The sequence below is a fragment of the Sardina pilchardus genome, chromosome 19, assembly GCF_963854185.1.
Source record: "Sardina pilchardus chromosome 19, fSarPil1.1, whole genome shotgun sequence".
Lineage (NCBI taxonomy): Eukaryota > Metazoa > Chordata > Actinopteri > Clupeiformes > Clupeidae > Sardina > Sardina pilchardus.
The window spans coordinates 20,612,166-20,628,947 of record NC_085012.1 but is presented as its reverse complement, the minus strand read 5'-3'; the positions used below and the strand labels follow the sequence as shown (position 1 = coordinate 20,628,947).

The window sequence follows — 16,782 nt, the reverse complement described above, 5'->3', positions numbered from 1 at the left end:
TTGACACCAGATACAGCAAAGACCAACCTAGGGGTAAGTATTCAATCTGCTGCTACTGAGAGGAGCAGACAAACAGGTGAATAGATAGACAGATAGATAGATAGATAGATAGATAGATAGATAGATAGATAGATCAAGTTAGATGGAAGAGGATAGATAGATAGATAGATAGATAGATAGATAGATAGATAGATAGATAGATAGACAGACAGATAGATTGATCAAGTTAGATGGAAGAGGATAGCCAGAATGATAGCTAAATGGATCGACAGACATTTGGGTAGTGGATACAGAGGCATAGCTGACTACACATCCTAAGTGAGAGACAGACATACAGTACAGTATGGACCTGTTCAATCAGCATTCTGTACAAGGACTCAGGGTGTACCTGCAGCGCTGCTGCTGTAACACTGTGGGATCTAATTGCTTCTTGTCTGTTTACTTACAGCAATTGACATCATATCTGGGTAACAGATCAACTAAAGGCTTGACAAAACCAAGGTGAGATTTACACGTGAAAATATCACTGAAACAATAGTTAAGTCAAGTTTATTTATACAGCACATCTCATACACAGGGATAATTCAGTGTGCACATGCAATAGTGGGTTTTACAAGCAAGTATTTCTTCTGAAACCTGAGAGGTCTGAAGGGTGTGTACTGTTCAACCATGTCTGATAGGTAATTTTGGCCCATTCCATTTAGTGATAAACGAGCAATTCTGTGACTTACTGGAAGCTAACGTAGACAGACTGTAGGTATTGGGAAAGAGTGTTTTTTTAACGAGAACCCTAGCTAATGTATTTTGTATCACCTGAAACAGTTTGATGGATGTTTTAGAAAGGCCTGTGAAAAAGCCCATTGCCGTAATCAATACTGTTGGAGAGTTTTTCTAAATCATGTGTTGACATCAGAACTATCAGTTTGCCAAGTTTGATTGTTTTTGAAGTGGCAAAAAAACTAATTTGGTTATTGCTTTCATGTCTCAAGGACATTTAAGTTGTTCAATATGAAAACCAGAGGACAAGAGGACTATAGTCAGTAGGGGACAAGTGGACAGGGCCAAGTACATTTTGGAGACAGAAGCATAGCTATGTAACCTGGCTAGCGCCTAACACGTGTCAAATGAGACATGGTCTGGCAACCAAATATTAATTTTCTTGTATTTGAAAAAATGCCCATATCCATTCATTGGGTGCCATGTCTATCAAATGCATCTGTGCATAGCTCATCATCGCCTTGCTTTCCCCCTGTTCTATGATTGGTCCCCTATCTCAGGCAAAAAATTAGGGCGGTAATTTCTAGACTGCCATAGCAGTGTGAATGACATTGCGTGCAAGGCAGCATGGGAACACCCAGGCTAATAGCTATGAGGAAATTTAATTGTTCTTGAATATTTGTTGCTGATGTTAACAAAGAAGCTCCTCTGTTGTAGGCGTAATTTGAGCCAACTGATAACTTTACCTGTAAATCCAACTTAGTGTTGGTGTAGCAATATGCTGCACTAAATTACAATAACACAAGGACTGATATTTTGCCTGCATTTAGGAGTATGTTTTTTAAACAGTTTTGTGCTGTTATTTTTTTGCAAAAACCTGACTAAAGGGTCATCAAAATTCCAGTTTCACCATACTGTAGGAAGGTTGTAGTTGAAGCTTTCAATGTGCCAGACAGAAATTATTTAAAATGTGAAGCATATATGCTGCTATGAGGTGTAAAGAAGTTTTGAGGCATATCATGAAAACTAATATCATAAAACCTACTGATGTTTTATTTTGTTGTTGTTGTTGATCATTCTAACTGTTAAAACCATACTTTTACTATAATATCTTGTTTCAAAGCAAACCAATCTGATTCTACGGATACACTTAATCAATTTCAAATCTTAACTTCAAACAACTCAACAACACTCACCTTAACAGTATTGGCTAAAGAACTTAAGTTCTGCTGGTCACATGCTAGTCGTAAGATGTAAAATTGAACTTTTTAAAACATTCTGACATGTCAGTGCTTGACATATTCCCATCATCATTTTCTTCACCCACAGGGTGACAAGTTTTCTCTGTGCAGGAATTAATTTGTTCATATAATTCACATTGCAGTCTTCACCATGGGTGATGCATTGATGGCAGAGTTTGGGGCGGCGGCCCCATTTCTGAGGAAGTCAGATATGGAGCGTCTGGAGGCCCAGACTCGCCCCTTTGACATTAAGAGGGCCTGCTTTGTGGTGGACCCTGAGGTTGAATTTGTGAAGGGAGTGGTCCAAAGCAGAGACGGTGACAAAGTCACTGTTCTTACTGAGTTTGATAAGGTAATGCATGGCAAATGCATTTACATTTACATTTACATTTAAACCTATTTATGAGATTTTACTTATTGACCTTACTTAATCACTTGCATTCCTATATTTTTCCATTTACCTATTATAACTTCACATTTATAACTTGAAAGCTCACTTACTTTCAACTTACTGTAGATTTATAGAATGTAAATGTTTCTTTGACTAGGTTTATGTTGAGCTGCTTAGTGTAGATTTATCTAATACTGTATGTTACAGAAAGATGAAGGAGAGCTTGACTAAAGAGACTGATTTTGCTTCTATTACACAGACTGTCACCTTGAAAGATGTTGATGTCCACCAACAAAACCCACCAAAGTATGACAAAATTGAGGACATGGCGATGTTCACCTTCCTGCATGAGCCTGCTGTGCTGTTTAACCTCAAAGAGCGTTACGCAGCCTGGATGATCTACGTGAGCACAAACATGACACTGTCCATTAGTAGCAAAAAAAAATGTCCAAACTTAACAAACATGTATTTCTATACTTATTATGTTGCCTCATTTGCTTACATTGGTCATAATCAATAGTATGTTCATTTGTACAGACCTACTCTGGGTTGTTCTGTGTCACCGTCAATCCCTACAAGTGGTTGCCAGTGTACGACAAGGAAGTTGTGGCTGCTTACAGAGGCAAGAAAAGAACTGAAGCCCCTCCCCACATCTTCTCCATCTCTGACAATGCCTACCAGTACATGCTCGCAGGTAAAAATCTACTATTAAAACAACCACCTTAGCACTAAATGCGTATGCAATATATTGAACATTTATGACAAAAGGTCATCAACGAATCGTCATGTTGTATTTAAATTCATAGCATGAATTCATTAATATAACATGTTTAGTAATGATAAGCATGTGACAAATAAAACTCCTTGTATCTGGCTTTATATTAACATTTCATGCTTGTACATTATTACACAGACAGAGAGAACCAGTCTGTCCTCATCACGTGAGTATAATTCAGTCTTTAATTCTAAAAGTCTTGACTTGTTGATGAGGGAGTGAGCCTTTACATACTTTTTTTTAACCAACAGCGGAGAATCTGGTGCCGGAAAGACTGTTAACACCAAAAGAGTCATCCAGTACTTTGCTAGCATTGCAGCAGTAGCCCCTGGAAAGAAGGACCCCTCTCAGGAGAAAAAGGTAAATCACCTCACTGTGTGCTGAACATAATTTCCACTTGGGATGCGTCTCCAAGTAGCCTGGTTTCACCAGACTCACTCACTTGAACTCTGGCCACTCATAATTGGGAAATGCTTCCTACTCTTGCATCATACTGGATTTGGATTTTACGTTACCTTCGAAATCACAGGTCCAGCTTAACCAATCACATTGATCAGTGATTCCTAATGCTATTTCCTAATTCGCCTAACCTCTACAAACTGCTAATAAACAACATTAGCAATAAGGAAATTATGTATTTACCTTTCCTGTATAAATTCACGTATTCTTCATACTGCAACTTGTCAATTTGTGCAGGTATGACTATTACCTTTTACCACTGCCACTTCTGATTTCAAAACTAAACTAAACTCTTGATGTTTATTAACCTGCCATCCTGGTGGCTGAGGAATACACATTGACAGGGGCCAAACTAGTATCTCAGTAAAATTAAAATGAGCAGAGATACTAGGTGGCTGGGGCCAGGCAAGTGTCCAAGACCTAGCATTATAAAGATGAATTGATACAGTATATTGTGTATTTTCCCAGGGCACACTGGAAGATCAAATCATCCAGTGTAACCCTGCTCTGGAGGCTTTTGGTAACGCCAAGACCATCAGAAATGACAACTCCTCCCGATTCGTAAGCCCTCTATTGATTTCCAACTCAAAATCGACTCTTGTGAATTCCAACTCAAAATCCACTTTTCTATCGCTGCCATATTTAATTTTTATGCGTCACTCATGCTAGGGTAAATTCATCCGTATCCACTTCGGTGTGAGCGGCAAGCTGTCCTCAGCAGATATTGAAACCTGTAAGTATATAAGCCCTTTTTGACCGCCTTCATCTGTGGAGACCAAAGCGTTGAAATTGATAATTACTCTTCAATCCCCCAGATCTGCTGGAGAAGTCCCGTGTCACTTTTCAGCTCAAGGCTGAGAGAGACTACCACATCTTCTACCAGATCCTGTCCCAACAGAAACCAGAGCTGTTGGGTAAGAAATGCATACATCTCCAGGCATTTGAGTGCACGAAAGAGAAATAATGGCCTGTGTCCACTAGTGATGCGCGGGTCGGGTATTTTTTCAACCCGCGGGTCCCGCTTTTATGAAATTATTTGGCCCGACCCAGCCCGACCCGCACCACTGTATCTATTTTGACAACCCGCCCCGCCCCGCACCCGCGACTATTACATACTGGGCATTGTAAGTGCTCGCCTGTAAACTGCCAACAAGGCTATGATTATGAATATGAACGATAATCAGGTCATTATAACAAGATGATAGGCTACACATTTAAAAAATCTAGAAATACACAGCAAAAACCTACAAAGCAGCGTTTGTAATCTAGGCTAAACATTATAGCCTACGAAATACGTCCGAAATAAAACAAGGATTTTTGTATAGGAGATTGAGGCGGCTGAAAACGGAGAAGAATTTGAAGACAGTCAGTGTTGTTAATTTGCTCCTGGACAGATAAAGATTCATCAGTTTGGCTAACTTAGCCTACTTGTAAGCTACTTAGTGTAAATTGACATTTCAAATAGCCTATGACAGTCGAACAAACAAGTTATGCATGTTTGTGCAAAGTAACGTTATGTGGAGCTATGGAGGAGGTGGCTCATTGAATTGAAAAGGTAGGTTAAGGAATTGTTTAGGAAATAATAACGGCTAGTCATTGCTGACGTTAGCAATGCATTATCAGAGTTCGTTTCTCTGTCATTATGCTGAGGAAAACAACATTAGCACTTGCCATTGAAAGCTAGCAGCCTGTTGCTGTTCCTGTTGGATCCTGCAGCAAGCTGGCAACCGCGACTCAGAGGGGAGGGAGAGGCGATACGCCGCGCAACAGTATTTTGAAAGTAATTGCAGTGGGCTAGCCTGTTTTGGCCACAATCCTACATACGGTTCATTTAATATAGGCTATAGGGAATTGCACGCAACATACATGGATTTTAAAATGTAATTTTGTTTTTAATGACCCGCCCCAACCCGCCCCGCAAATAAAGTGATAATTTCTTTACCCGCCCCAACCCGACCCGCGGGTTACCCGCGGGGTCCGCGGGTTACGGGCCGACCCGCGCATCACTAGTGTCCACCAATCACATTTTTTGTACCGACAGTGCTCAGCGCCCTCAACGGTAAAAAGCAGTCGACGCTGACTGTATTTACACAGAGCTCAGAGTGCAGAAAGTAGAAATATGTTCAACTTTTAGAACGGCAATGGACTTGTCAATGTTACTTCTCTCTGACTGAAGAGGGGGAAACCTCATAACCTCACAACAAACACTGAGAGTGCAGACCAAAGCGCTGATAAAAGGTGGTTGAGGGCATTGTAAGCACAAAAACATGATTGTTGGACACAGGGTCTAATTAATAAATTGTTTCCTTAGCTCAGTTATAGTAGCTTTACTTGGCCTATGGTCTTGCTTTCTTCAGAGATGCTGTTGATCACCTCCAACCCTTATGACTACGCGTTCATCTCCCAAGGAGAGACACAAGTAGCCTCTATTGTTGATGCTGATGAGCTGATGGCTACTGATGTGCGTAGGCCTGCTTTCACTTTCCAATATACATATAGGGGGGGGGGGGGGGGGGGGGTTCTTTGACTTAAGTTACTTAATGGAATATTTGTTTTGTGACAGGATGCCTTTGATGTGCTGGGCTTTTCTCAAGAGGAGAAAAACGGTATTTACAAGCTGACTGGTTCCATTATGCACTATGGCAACATGAAGTTCAAGAACAAGCAGAGAGAGGAGCAGGCAGAGGCTGATGGCACTGAGGGTGTGTATTAATTTTGCATGTTGAATGTTATTCCCACTTATTACACCACTCTTCATAATGCTGCAGAATGCTCCATTCACTTGAATGGGCCTACCCAACATTCGGAGGTCTGTTATTTCTGAATAACTGACTGTTGCTATGTATAAAAGACCGCTGTCAAGGAAGTTCCCAAGTAGTCCGATCACCAGCAGAACTTCATTCAAAAGTGAAAGCAATCGGTTGATCAGCTGCGTTCTAAAGAATGTTTGATTGAAGTTCAGCTTGTGTTGCAAACTATTTGTTTCTAAGCAAAAGCCAAGATAAACCCGTAATAAATAATGTACACTTGTACAGTCATATCATGTGGAGTATACTTTTTCGCTTTGGCAAGTAGCCGTGTAATAAGCGGGATAATGTAAAGAACGCCGTATTATGGGGAAAATCCGCTGGCACACCGGGGTACTGTTCGTGCTGTCGGGACATATTTTCCCGATAATGACCAGCGTTCTATGCTTTATCCCTTACATATTATGGTTAAATATGGGTAGATAACTGTAACTGTGTGGTTTTAATGCCAGATTGCGACAAAGTCGCTTACCTCATGGGCCTGAACTCTGCTGACCTCATCAAGGGTCTGTGTCACCCAAGGGTCAAAGTAGGAAACGAGTGGGTCACCAAAGGACAGAATGTAAATCAGGTAATATCAGAAATCAGAATCAGAGCTCTTGTGATATTATAGTAGTATACTGTAAGTATTATAAATATTGATAATAGTAAACTACACTGAGTCACAAATGCTGTATGTTGTACAAGGTATAGCTATTAAAAGTACACTATGCAAGATTTTTACCTTAAATAACAGGGCTGTTATAAACCCATGCCTGTTGGTGTTTAATTCTATCATTAGTACAGCTGTCAAACCTCATCCATTGGCATTTTTCATGTTATTCATTTCCCCTTCATCCTTATTGTAGGTGTACTACTCTATCGGAGCCCTGTCCAAGTCAGTGTATGAGAAGATGTTCAACTGGATGGTTGTCAAGATCAACCTGACCTTGGACACCAAACAGCCTCGCCAGCACTTCATTGGTGTGCTGGATATTGCTGGATTTGAGATCTTTGATGTGAGTTTTAAAGCCTAGACAACCCCTATAATTTTAAACAAAATATATAATATTAACAAAATCTCCATTGTCTTGCAGTTCAACACCTTTGAACAACTGTGCATCAACTTCACTAATGAGAAGCTGCAGCAGTTCTTCAACCACCACATGTTTGTACTGGAGCAAGAGGAGTACAAGAAGGAGGGCATTGAGTGGACGTTCATTGACTTTGGCATGGACTTGGCTGCTTGCATTGAGCTCATTGAGAAAGTGAGTGACTTTTTATTTACTGCCTTATTTCTTTGAAGGCATAGATCACTAATAATACTAATGATACATTTTATTTGGAGCACCTTTCATGGCACTCAAGGACACCTAGTTTTCTTATTTGTGTGGTTGTAAAATGTTTTGAATAATCATACTTCCATATTCTTTCCTCCCTAGCCCATGGGTATCATGTCCATCCTTGAAGAAGAGTGCATGTTCCCCAAGGCCAGTGATTCAACATTCAAAGCTAAGCTTTATGACAACCATTTGGGCAAAAATGCCTGCTTCCAGAAGCCAAGGATTGTCAAGGGGAGACCAGAGGCCCATTTCTCCCTGGTTCACTATGCTGGCACTGTTGATTATAACATTGGCAACTGGCTGGTGAAGAACAAAGACCCTCTCAATGAGACCGTGGTCGGACTTTTTCAGAAGTCAACTCTTAAGATGTTGTGCGCTCTCTTCGCTGGCTATGCCGGTGCTGACTCAGGTATTCTGTAAATTTTTTCCTAATTAATCCTGTGATATTGATAAATCACCATCAAATTTATGTAAGGAGCTGATGGAGATGGTATTTTTATAGCCCCGGAGGGTGGCGGTGGCAAGAAGAAGAAGGGTTCTTCTTTCCAGACTGTATCTGCCCTTCACAGGGTAAGTGTGACAGGTTAAATCAACATACTGCACTTAAGTGAAGGCATTTTTTAGAATGACATGTATTTCTTTTAAGCATCTCTGGAAGATGCTATAGACACTTCAGACTTCTGAAAACAAAACTCATCTGTACTATTTATTTATTTATTTAAAATAATTTTCTTGTACATTTTTTCGTTCCTTTTCTCCCTTTTTGGCTTGACCTACTGCAGCCTACTTTCTGTAAACAATTACTGCCAACATTGTTGTGTGGCAATGAAGTATATCTATCTATCTATATAAATCAATGGGCCGACTGGGGTTCTGTGCAGTCCTACGGATTTTTGTTCTCATTTAAACGTCTGAACAACAGGAGAATCTGAACAAGCTGATGACCAACTTGAGGTCAACTCACCCCCACTTTGTGCGCTGCATCATCCCCAATGAGACCAAGACTCCTGGGGCCATGGAGAATCCTCTGGTCATGCACCAGCTGCGCTGTAACGGTGTGCTGGAAGGCATCAGGATCTGCAGAAAGGGCTTCCCCAATAGGATCCAGTATGCAGACTTCAAACAGAGGTAAAATATGTTTTAGTATACATTTCTCTTAACAATATCTAGAGAACATGTCTATATCAGGACTATTTTAAACTCTTTAGATACCGCATCCTGAATCCTGCAGCTATCCCTGAGGGACAGTTCATTGACAACAAGAAAGGAGCAGAAAAACTGCTTGGATCCCTGGATATTGACCATGAGCAGTACAGATTCGGACACACTAAGGTGCTTTACAGTATAATGTTCATAAACCTTCAATGTTAAAGTAAAAACGGGGGCACTTTCTGAGTTATCTTTTCTGAAAGGTGTCATCAGTTCAATTTCATATTGATTGTATATAGACAAGCACAGGACTGATGAACACATCTGTCATTTTCATAAACCATGCAGGCTAAGCACAATGTAGTTGGTCCTTTGGGTTGGAAACCCCACAAAGATCAAATTAACATAGCTAAAAAAGTGTTAAAGAGCTCTTGGGTCATAAACAACTGGGCTGCTGGCAGAGTTTGCAATGTCTTTGACATATTTTATGCAGCATACTAAAACTCTAAAATGCTTGTTAAGCCTCATAACATTTTAATTCTAAAAAACCTGTTGATTCAAAGGTGTTCTTCAAAGCTGGTCTCCTGGGTGTCCTTGAGGAGATGAGAGACGACCGACTTGCTCTAATCATCACTGGTTTGCAATCAAGATCAAGAGGCATGCTGGCAAGAATTGAATTCCAGAAGATTGTTGAACGCAGGTAAATAGGTTTACTGATTGAATGAAGGATGTCATTCCACAAAAATGTTCACAGAGCAAGCAAGTAACTGTGGTTTAATAACCATTCAAATGATCAAGAAACTATTCTTCACATCAGGTATGCAGGTGAAGTAATTTGAGAATTTGATAGTCATCAAAATCAACATGTGTTAAATATGAAAGAAAACCACTTAGACACGCAACAACATGTTTTTGAAATTTTCTGTTAAAAGACAATTAACAATATCATCTGTGTTCCTCTTCATTGCACATTTTTCCCCTTTCAAATTTTCAGGGATTCCCTTCTTGTCATTCAGTGGAACGTCCGTGCATTCATGGGTGTCAAGAATTGGCCCTGGATGAAGATGTACTTCAAGATCAAGCCCCTGCTGAAGTCTGCTGAGTCTGAGAAAGAGATGGCAAACATGAAGGAAGAATTCCTAAAGCTGAAGGAGGCCTATGCAAAATCTGAGGCTCGTAGGAAAGAGCTAGAGGAAAAAATGGTTTCTATTCTCCAAGAGAAGAATGACCTGCACCTTCAAGTCCAGACTGTGAGTATACTCAAATACTAAAAATAAACCAGTGACAATTTATTAGTTAAAGTGAAATTATAAAGTTAAATATTAGTGAAAGATCACCCTACTGTATATCCATGAATATCCAAAAGCACATTCAAATATATACTGTAGTACTCATATCTACTTTTATTTGTACCTTCAATCTATCAATCTACAACACTTCATTACAGGAACAAGACAGTCTTTGTGATGCTGAGGAACGATGTGAAGGTCTGATCAAGAGCAAGATCCAGCTTGAGGCCAAATCCAAGGAGCTGGCTGAGAGACTAGAAGATGAAGAAGAGATGAATTCAGAGCTCACGGCAAAGAAGAGGAAGTTGGAGGATGAGTGCTCTGAGCTAAAGAAGGACATTGATGATCTGGAGCTCACTCTAGCTAAAGTGGAGAAAGAGAAGCATGCCACTGAGAATAAGGTCAGCAAAGCTGAAAATCACCAAGGAAAATGTTACTAATTAAGTCAAGTAATTAAGTAATCAAGTAATAATTTGACAATTGTCGACTTTACTTTTAGGTTAAAAACCTGACTGAGGAGATGGCAGCTCTTGATGAAATCATTGCCAAGCTGACCAAGGAGAAAAAAGCACTGCAGGAGGCTCACCAGCAAACTCTGGATGACCTTCAGAGTGAGGAGGACAAAGTCAACACTCTGACTAAGGCCAAAACCAAGTTGGAACAGCAAGTTGATGATGTAGGCAATAAAAATGACAGACATCTATTTTGCATCTAAATTGATAAAGACACTTATACAATTCCTTTTTTATCCGAAATAGCTTGAAGGGTCCCTGGAACAGGAAAAGAAACTCAGGATGGATCTTGAGAGAGCTAAGAGGAAGCTTGAGGGTGATTTAAAGTTGACCCAAGAAAGTCTTATGGACTTGGAGAATGACAAACAGCAGCTTGAAGAGCGGATGAAGAAGTATGTACAAACCAAACAGTCACCTATATTAAGTAACAAAAACAGAGAAAACATATATTCCATTGATATTTTCATTGGCTGTTTCAATACAGGAAAGACTTTGAGATCAGTCAACTTAATAGCAAGATTGAAGATGAACAAGCTATGAGTGCCCAGCTCCAGAAGAAACTAAAGGAGCTGCAGGTAAATGAAGATTAAAAAAAAAAAAACTATTAAGAAATAAAATATAACATTTTGTGAAAACATATGTATATCTATCACAGAATTAAATACAAATAAAAAACACTTCCTATTTTACTGTACTTAGGCTCGCATTGAGGAGCTGGAGGAAGAGTTAGAGGCTGAGAGAGCTGCCCGAGCCAAAGTGGAGAAGCAGCGGGCAGACCTGGCCAGAGAGCTGGAGGAGATCAGTGAGAGGCTGGAGGAGGCTGGAGGTGCCACTGCTGCCCAGATTGAGATGAACAAGAAGAGGGAGGCTGAGTTCCAGAAGCTGCGCAGAGATCTTGAAGAGTCCACTCTGCAGCATGAGGCCACTGCCTCCACACTGAGGAAAAAGCATGCAGACAGCGTATCTGACCTTGGGGAGCAGATTGACAACCTTCAAAGAGTGAAACAAAAGCTTGAGAAAGAGAAGAGTGAGCTCCGTCTGGAGTTGGACGATATTGTCTCCAACATGGAGCAGGTCTCCAAGGCCAAGGTTTGTTTAAAATGCATAAAAGAAAGAACCTGTATAATGGGTCTCACTGGATTCTCTATACTGACAACAGTTTTCAGGAAATAGTACAACAGTACAACATTATGTATTATTTTGTCAGACAAACTTGGAGAAGATGTGCAGAACACTGGAGGACCAGATGACTGAATACAGAACGAAGGCTGAGGAAGGCCAGCGCTCCATCAATGACTTCACCATGCAGAAAGCCAAGCTGCAAACTGAAAATGGTAAGTCAAATTGGTAAAACAACTTATTATTTTGATACATATATCAAGAAAAAAAGAAGAAAAGAAGCATTATAATTGAAATATGTATATTTTGTTCATCAAGGTGAGCTTGCAAGACAGTTGGAAGAGAAAGACTCACTTGTTTCTCAACTGACAAGAGGCAAACAGTCCTACACCCAGCAGGTTGAGGATCTCAAGAGACAACTTGAGGAGGAAGTGAAGGTATTGATAACTTAATAGAAAGAATCTTTCAATTTTCACCAGACTAAGCTCAATCTTTTAAGATTGAACATTAGTCTGGAAAGTCTGTGCTGTGTTTCTACTGTACAAGAGGCATGATCAATGGGCATAGTTCAAATGACTTTATACACATCTGGATAGTCCTTCAAGCAATTAGACCAATGATCCAGGAGTGCTTGGTGGATGAGCTAGTCTGTGATTGGTTCCATCAAACGTGGACAGGAAGCAGGATAGATAAATTTGTAGATTTCCAGCCTGAGCTGCAGGGCGAAATCCAATCGGCTGCAGAGCAGGTTCGGTTTTCCCAGTCTAATCTTATCCTATCCACAGGCCAAGAATGCACTAGCCCATGCAGTGCAGTCTGCTCGCCACGACTCTGACCTCCTGAGGGAGCAGTATGAGGAGGAGCAGGAGGCCAAGGCTGAGCTGCAGCGCAGTCTCTCCAAGGCCAACTCTGAGGTGGCTCAGTGGAGAACCAAGTATGAAACTGATGCCGTCCAGAGGACTGAGGAGCTGGAAGATGCCAAGTAAGGCCCTGGGGAACTGGCTCTGTATGAATTGTTTAAAACCAATGCTTAGACATGGCATGTTCATTTGTCACTCACTTTCAATTATTTTTTCCTCAGGAAAAAGCTGGCTCAACGTCTGCAAGATGCAGAGGAAGCTGTGGAGGCTGTCAATGCCAAATGCTCCTCCCTGGAGAAAACTAAGCATAGACTGCAGAATGAGATTGAAGACCTCATGGTAGATGTGGAGAGATCCAATGCTGCAGCTGCTGCTCTAGACAAGAGACAAAGAAACTTTGATAAGGTAAGAAAACAGCTGGTCCTAACACAATTGCCAATATTCCTTCACATGATTATCAGATTTCACTGAAAGATTTTCACCTGAACAGGTCTTATCTGAGTGGAAGCAGAAGTATGAGGAGTCCCAGACTGAGCTTGAGAGCACCCAGAAAGAGACCAGATCTCTTGGCACTGAGCTCTTCAAACTCAAGAACTCTTATGAGGAATCTTTGGATCACCTTGAGACCATGAAGAGGGAGAACAAAAATCTCCAAGGTCTGTTTGATGCTCCCTTAAGACAACACTTATATAACTGTCAAAGTGACACCACACAACTAACTAATCTTCATCTGCTTTCCAGAGGAAATTTCTGATCTCACTGAGCAACTTGGTGAGACTGGAAAGAGCATTCATGAGCTTGAGAAGGCCAGGAAGACACTTGAGCAAGAGAAGGCAGAGATCCAGACTGCCCTAGAGGAAGCTGAGGTACATTCATAAAGATCAAAATAATCAGCAAACTAGTTTCCCTCATTCCAAGATGGAATAGGATGCTTGTTTTTAACAGAAATATATAACTAAGTAGATTATTATGTTACTATATCTCCATAGGGTACCCTTGAACATGAGGAGGGTAAGATCCTCAGAGCTCAGCTGGAGTTCAATCAGGTCAAAGCTGACATTGAGCGTAAACTTACTGAGAAGGATGAGGAGATGGAGCAGGCCAAGAGGAACCAGCAGAGAGTGGTGGACACCCTGCAGACCTCCCTGGAGTCTGAGACTCGCAGCAGGAATGAGGCTCTCAGGGTGAAGAAGAAGATGGAGGGAGACCTCAATGAGATGGAGATCCAGCTCAGCCAGGCCAACAGGCAGGCATCTGAGGCCCAGAAGCAGCTCAAGGGTCTCCATGGACATATGAAGGTAAAACAATGCAGCACAGAGCTCCGTAATCCCATTGACAGTAAAGAGATCACTAACTGCATAGGTGTGCATTCATAAACGTCCTAAAATTCCTAAACTTGATGTAAGTAAGGGATAATGTATTGTCCGCCGGTAATTATCGGAAAATAAGTCCCGACAGGATGAACAGAACCCTGACAGTTATTTTTACACGGCTCCTCAGAGTGCTGCAGAAAGTTCCATTAACATGAATGGGCTTTCCCAACGTTCGGAGGTCTGTTAAATCTATAATGATCGCTGCAAGTAGACAACCGGTTTTGTGCTTTTGATTCACCTCTTTCATATCAATCTGCAACTTATCTGTTCGCTTATTGCAATGGAATTTCGTTGAATGTGAAACATAGCTAATAAGATCCCACTAGCGGAAGCCACGAAAGGTAGCAAAGTCATTGAAGGCAACGGAAACTTCTCGGATGTTCTGTGATTGGTTACCAACATCAGGCTAAAATTTGGGTGTTACTGTCCAGACTGCCTTAGCAGCGTGAAAGAAATCACAGCGCAAGGCAGGATGGGAACACCCAGGCTATGCTAACGACACATTGTGCTAAGTTTCTTTTCTCGTTTTGACAAGTAGCTGTATAATAAACAGCTAATAGTTATCCCTTACCTATATACATAATTGAATTGACCTTCCCAATGATAGGAAGTCTGTTAAATCTATATAATTACCGCTACAAAGTGTATAATGACTGCTGTCAATAGCAATAGGTTGTGTGCTTTTGATTCATTTGTTAATGACAATGCAATTTCATTGACAGTGCAGCTAGTAAGATGTTGCCATGTAACTCCTGAAACTCTCAAGTTCTATCTGTGTGGCAAACTATATATTTTTTGTCAGTAGAAGACACAAAACGGTAGCCAAGTCATTTTTAAATGCATAGTGTGTTAAGTTTATTTTCTCGTTTTGGCAAGGCGAACAGAACCCCGACGCGCAGCGGCTCAATCTGAAAAGACAATACCTTATCATTTTACATATTCACCTGTAGACCTTTTTATTCATTCTATGGTATATTCTATACCAAAGATTTTTCCTCAACTATTTTTCCATCTTCTCTATTCACTTACTGATAGTTGTGCATGTAGTAAAAGGTATAAAAGGTATATTCCATCCATCTTGTCTGAAAAGTACAATTATTTTCGAATAGCTGAATACAATAAAAAAAAAAAAAGAGTTAACTGCAACAAGGTTAGGCTGTATTTTAACAATCTGGAGAATACATGTTTTTGTTTCTCACGTGTACATTGCAGGATTCCCAACTGCAGCTGGATGACGCTCTACGTAATAATGATGATCTCAAAGAGAACACTGCTATTGTGGAGAGACGCAGCAATCTGCTGCAGGCTGAATTGGATGAGCTCAGGTCCCTGGTGGAGCAGACTGAGAGAGGCCGGAAACTGGCTGAACAGGAGCTGCTGGACGTCAGTGAGAGGGTGCAGCTGCTGCACTCTCAGGTAAACCCTTAGCATGGTGGTTTTCAGATTTATTCATGACACAGATTCAATGTGAAACAGACCATCACGAACATTTCTGTCTAACCACACAGAACACCAGCCTGCTGAACCAGAAGAAGAAGCTGGAGGGTGATACATCCCAGCTGCAGAATGAAGTAGAGGAGGCTGTGCAGGAGTGCAGGAATGCTGAGGAAAAGGCCAAGAAGGCCATCACTGATGCTGCCATGATGGCAGAGGAGCTGAAGAAGGAGCAGGACACCAGTGCTCACCTGGAGCGCATGAAGAAGAACATGGAGCAGACCATCAAGGACCTGCAGCACCGTCTGGATGAGGCTGAACAAATCGCCATGAAGGGTGGCAAGAAGCAGATCCAGAAGCTGGAGTCAAGGGTAAATGCTGTGCTTTTGCTAAAGATTTTTTCTTCTAATAATCAGTGCTTAACTACATGTAATTACAGGTACACATATCACCATTAGTTCAACATTTGCTTTACTTGTCTACTTTTAGGTGAGAGAGCTGGAAAGTGAGGTGGAAATGGAGCAACGGAAGGCCGGTGATTCTGTGAAAGGAATCCGTAAATATGAGCGTCGCATCAAGGAGCTCACCTATCAGGTATATTAAATTATATCATATACCAAAAATACTTTTATAATATATAATGCTAAATGCTAAAATTCACCCACCTCTCCAATCTGTAGACTGAGGAGGACAAAAAGAATTTGCATCGTCTTCAGGATCTGGTGGACAAACTGCAGCTGAAGGTCAAGTCCTTCAAGAGAACATCAGAGGAGGCTGTAAGTGACATTCTCTTCTCCTTAGTGTTTCCTTCTCCTTATTCTATCTGTCATCAAAGTTGTTTAATCAATTAACTTCTGAACGTGCAAATACACAATGAACAAAATACAACTAATTTGTGTGCACATTTCAGGAGGAAGCAGCCAATAGCAACATGACCAAGTTCCGCAAGCTGCAGCATGAGCTTGATGAGGCTGAGGAGAGAGCTGATATAGCCGAGTCTCAGGTCAACAAGATGAGAACCAAGAGCCGTGATGCAGGTGGCAAGGTGAGGGCAACAATTGGACTATATTTGCAATCTTTAGCAGCACTAGGCACTCCTCCTACAGTCATTCATAATTACCAATGGCAAGAGCCAATTTTGCTGATAAAGCGTGAAAGTAGCTGGCCTTGTTATCATATTTATCCACATATTGCTGACGATATTTGTTTGGTGTATTACAGAAAGGACACGATGAAGAATGAAGCTCTCATGACGGACTTGTCTGAAAAGCTCTTGTTTGCTGTGTTTTAGTTTTCAGTATGGAATGCATTCCAATACAATCACTTAAAAAGTG

General features: G+C 41.0%; 1 protein-coding gene across 1 annotated transcript; it reads left to right on the top strand.

Moving 5' to 3' along the window:
* On the top strand, positions 1-16,782 carry LOC134065836 (myosin-7-like). The gene is made up of 39 exons (XM_062520929.1): positions 1-33; positions 449-501; positions 2,102-2,310; positions 2,609-2,752; positions 2,887-3,043; positions 3,263-3,290; positions 3,376-3,484; positions 4,052-4,144; positions 4,253-4,316; positions 4,399-4,497; positions 5,941-6,044; positions 6,147-6,285; positions 6,843-6,961; positions 7,239-7,388; positions 7,467-7,637; positions 7,812-8,121; positions 8,215-8,282; positions 8,635-8,840; positions 8,921-9,044; positions 9,425-9,561; positions 9,856-10,111; positions 10,309-10,551; positions 10,650-10,826; positions 10,909-11,054; positions 11,147-11,237; positions 11,362-11,751; positions 11,870-11,996; positions 12,100-12,218; positions 12,567-12,763; positions 12,863-13,046; positions 13,132-13,297; positions 13,383-13,507; positions 13,631-13,939; positions 15,227-15,430; positions 15,523-15,819; positions 15,938-16,042; positions 16,129-16,224; positions 16,359-16,493; positions 16,670-16,782. Exons 3-39 carry the CDS (start codon positions 2,110-2,112, stop codon positions 16,688-16,690), a joined length of 5,811 nt encoding a protein of 1,936 aa, XP_062376913.1. The 5' UTR covers positions 1-33; positions 449-501; positions 2,102-2,109; the 3' UTR covers positions 16,691-16,782.

What these genes read in the sequence shown, in the direction of transcription:
- LOC134065836 (XM_062520929.1), top strand. Translation starts at nt 2,110, where the DNA reads ATGGGTGATGCATTGATGGCAGAGTTTGGGGCGGCGGCCCCATTTCTG. An exon ending in AGAGGCTGATGGCACTGAGG is followed by an intron (nt 6,286 to 6,842) that starts GTGTGTATTAAT and finishes TTTTAATGCCAG; the next exon opens with ATTGCGACAAAGTCGCTTAC. An exon ending in AACTTGAGGAGGAAGTGAAG is followed by an intron (nt 12,219 to 12,566) that starts GTATTGATAACT and finishes TCCTATCCACAG; the next exon opens with GCCAAGAATGCACTAGCCCA.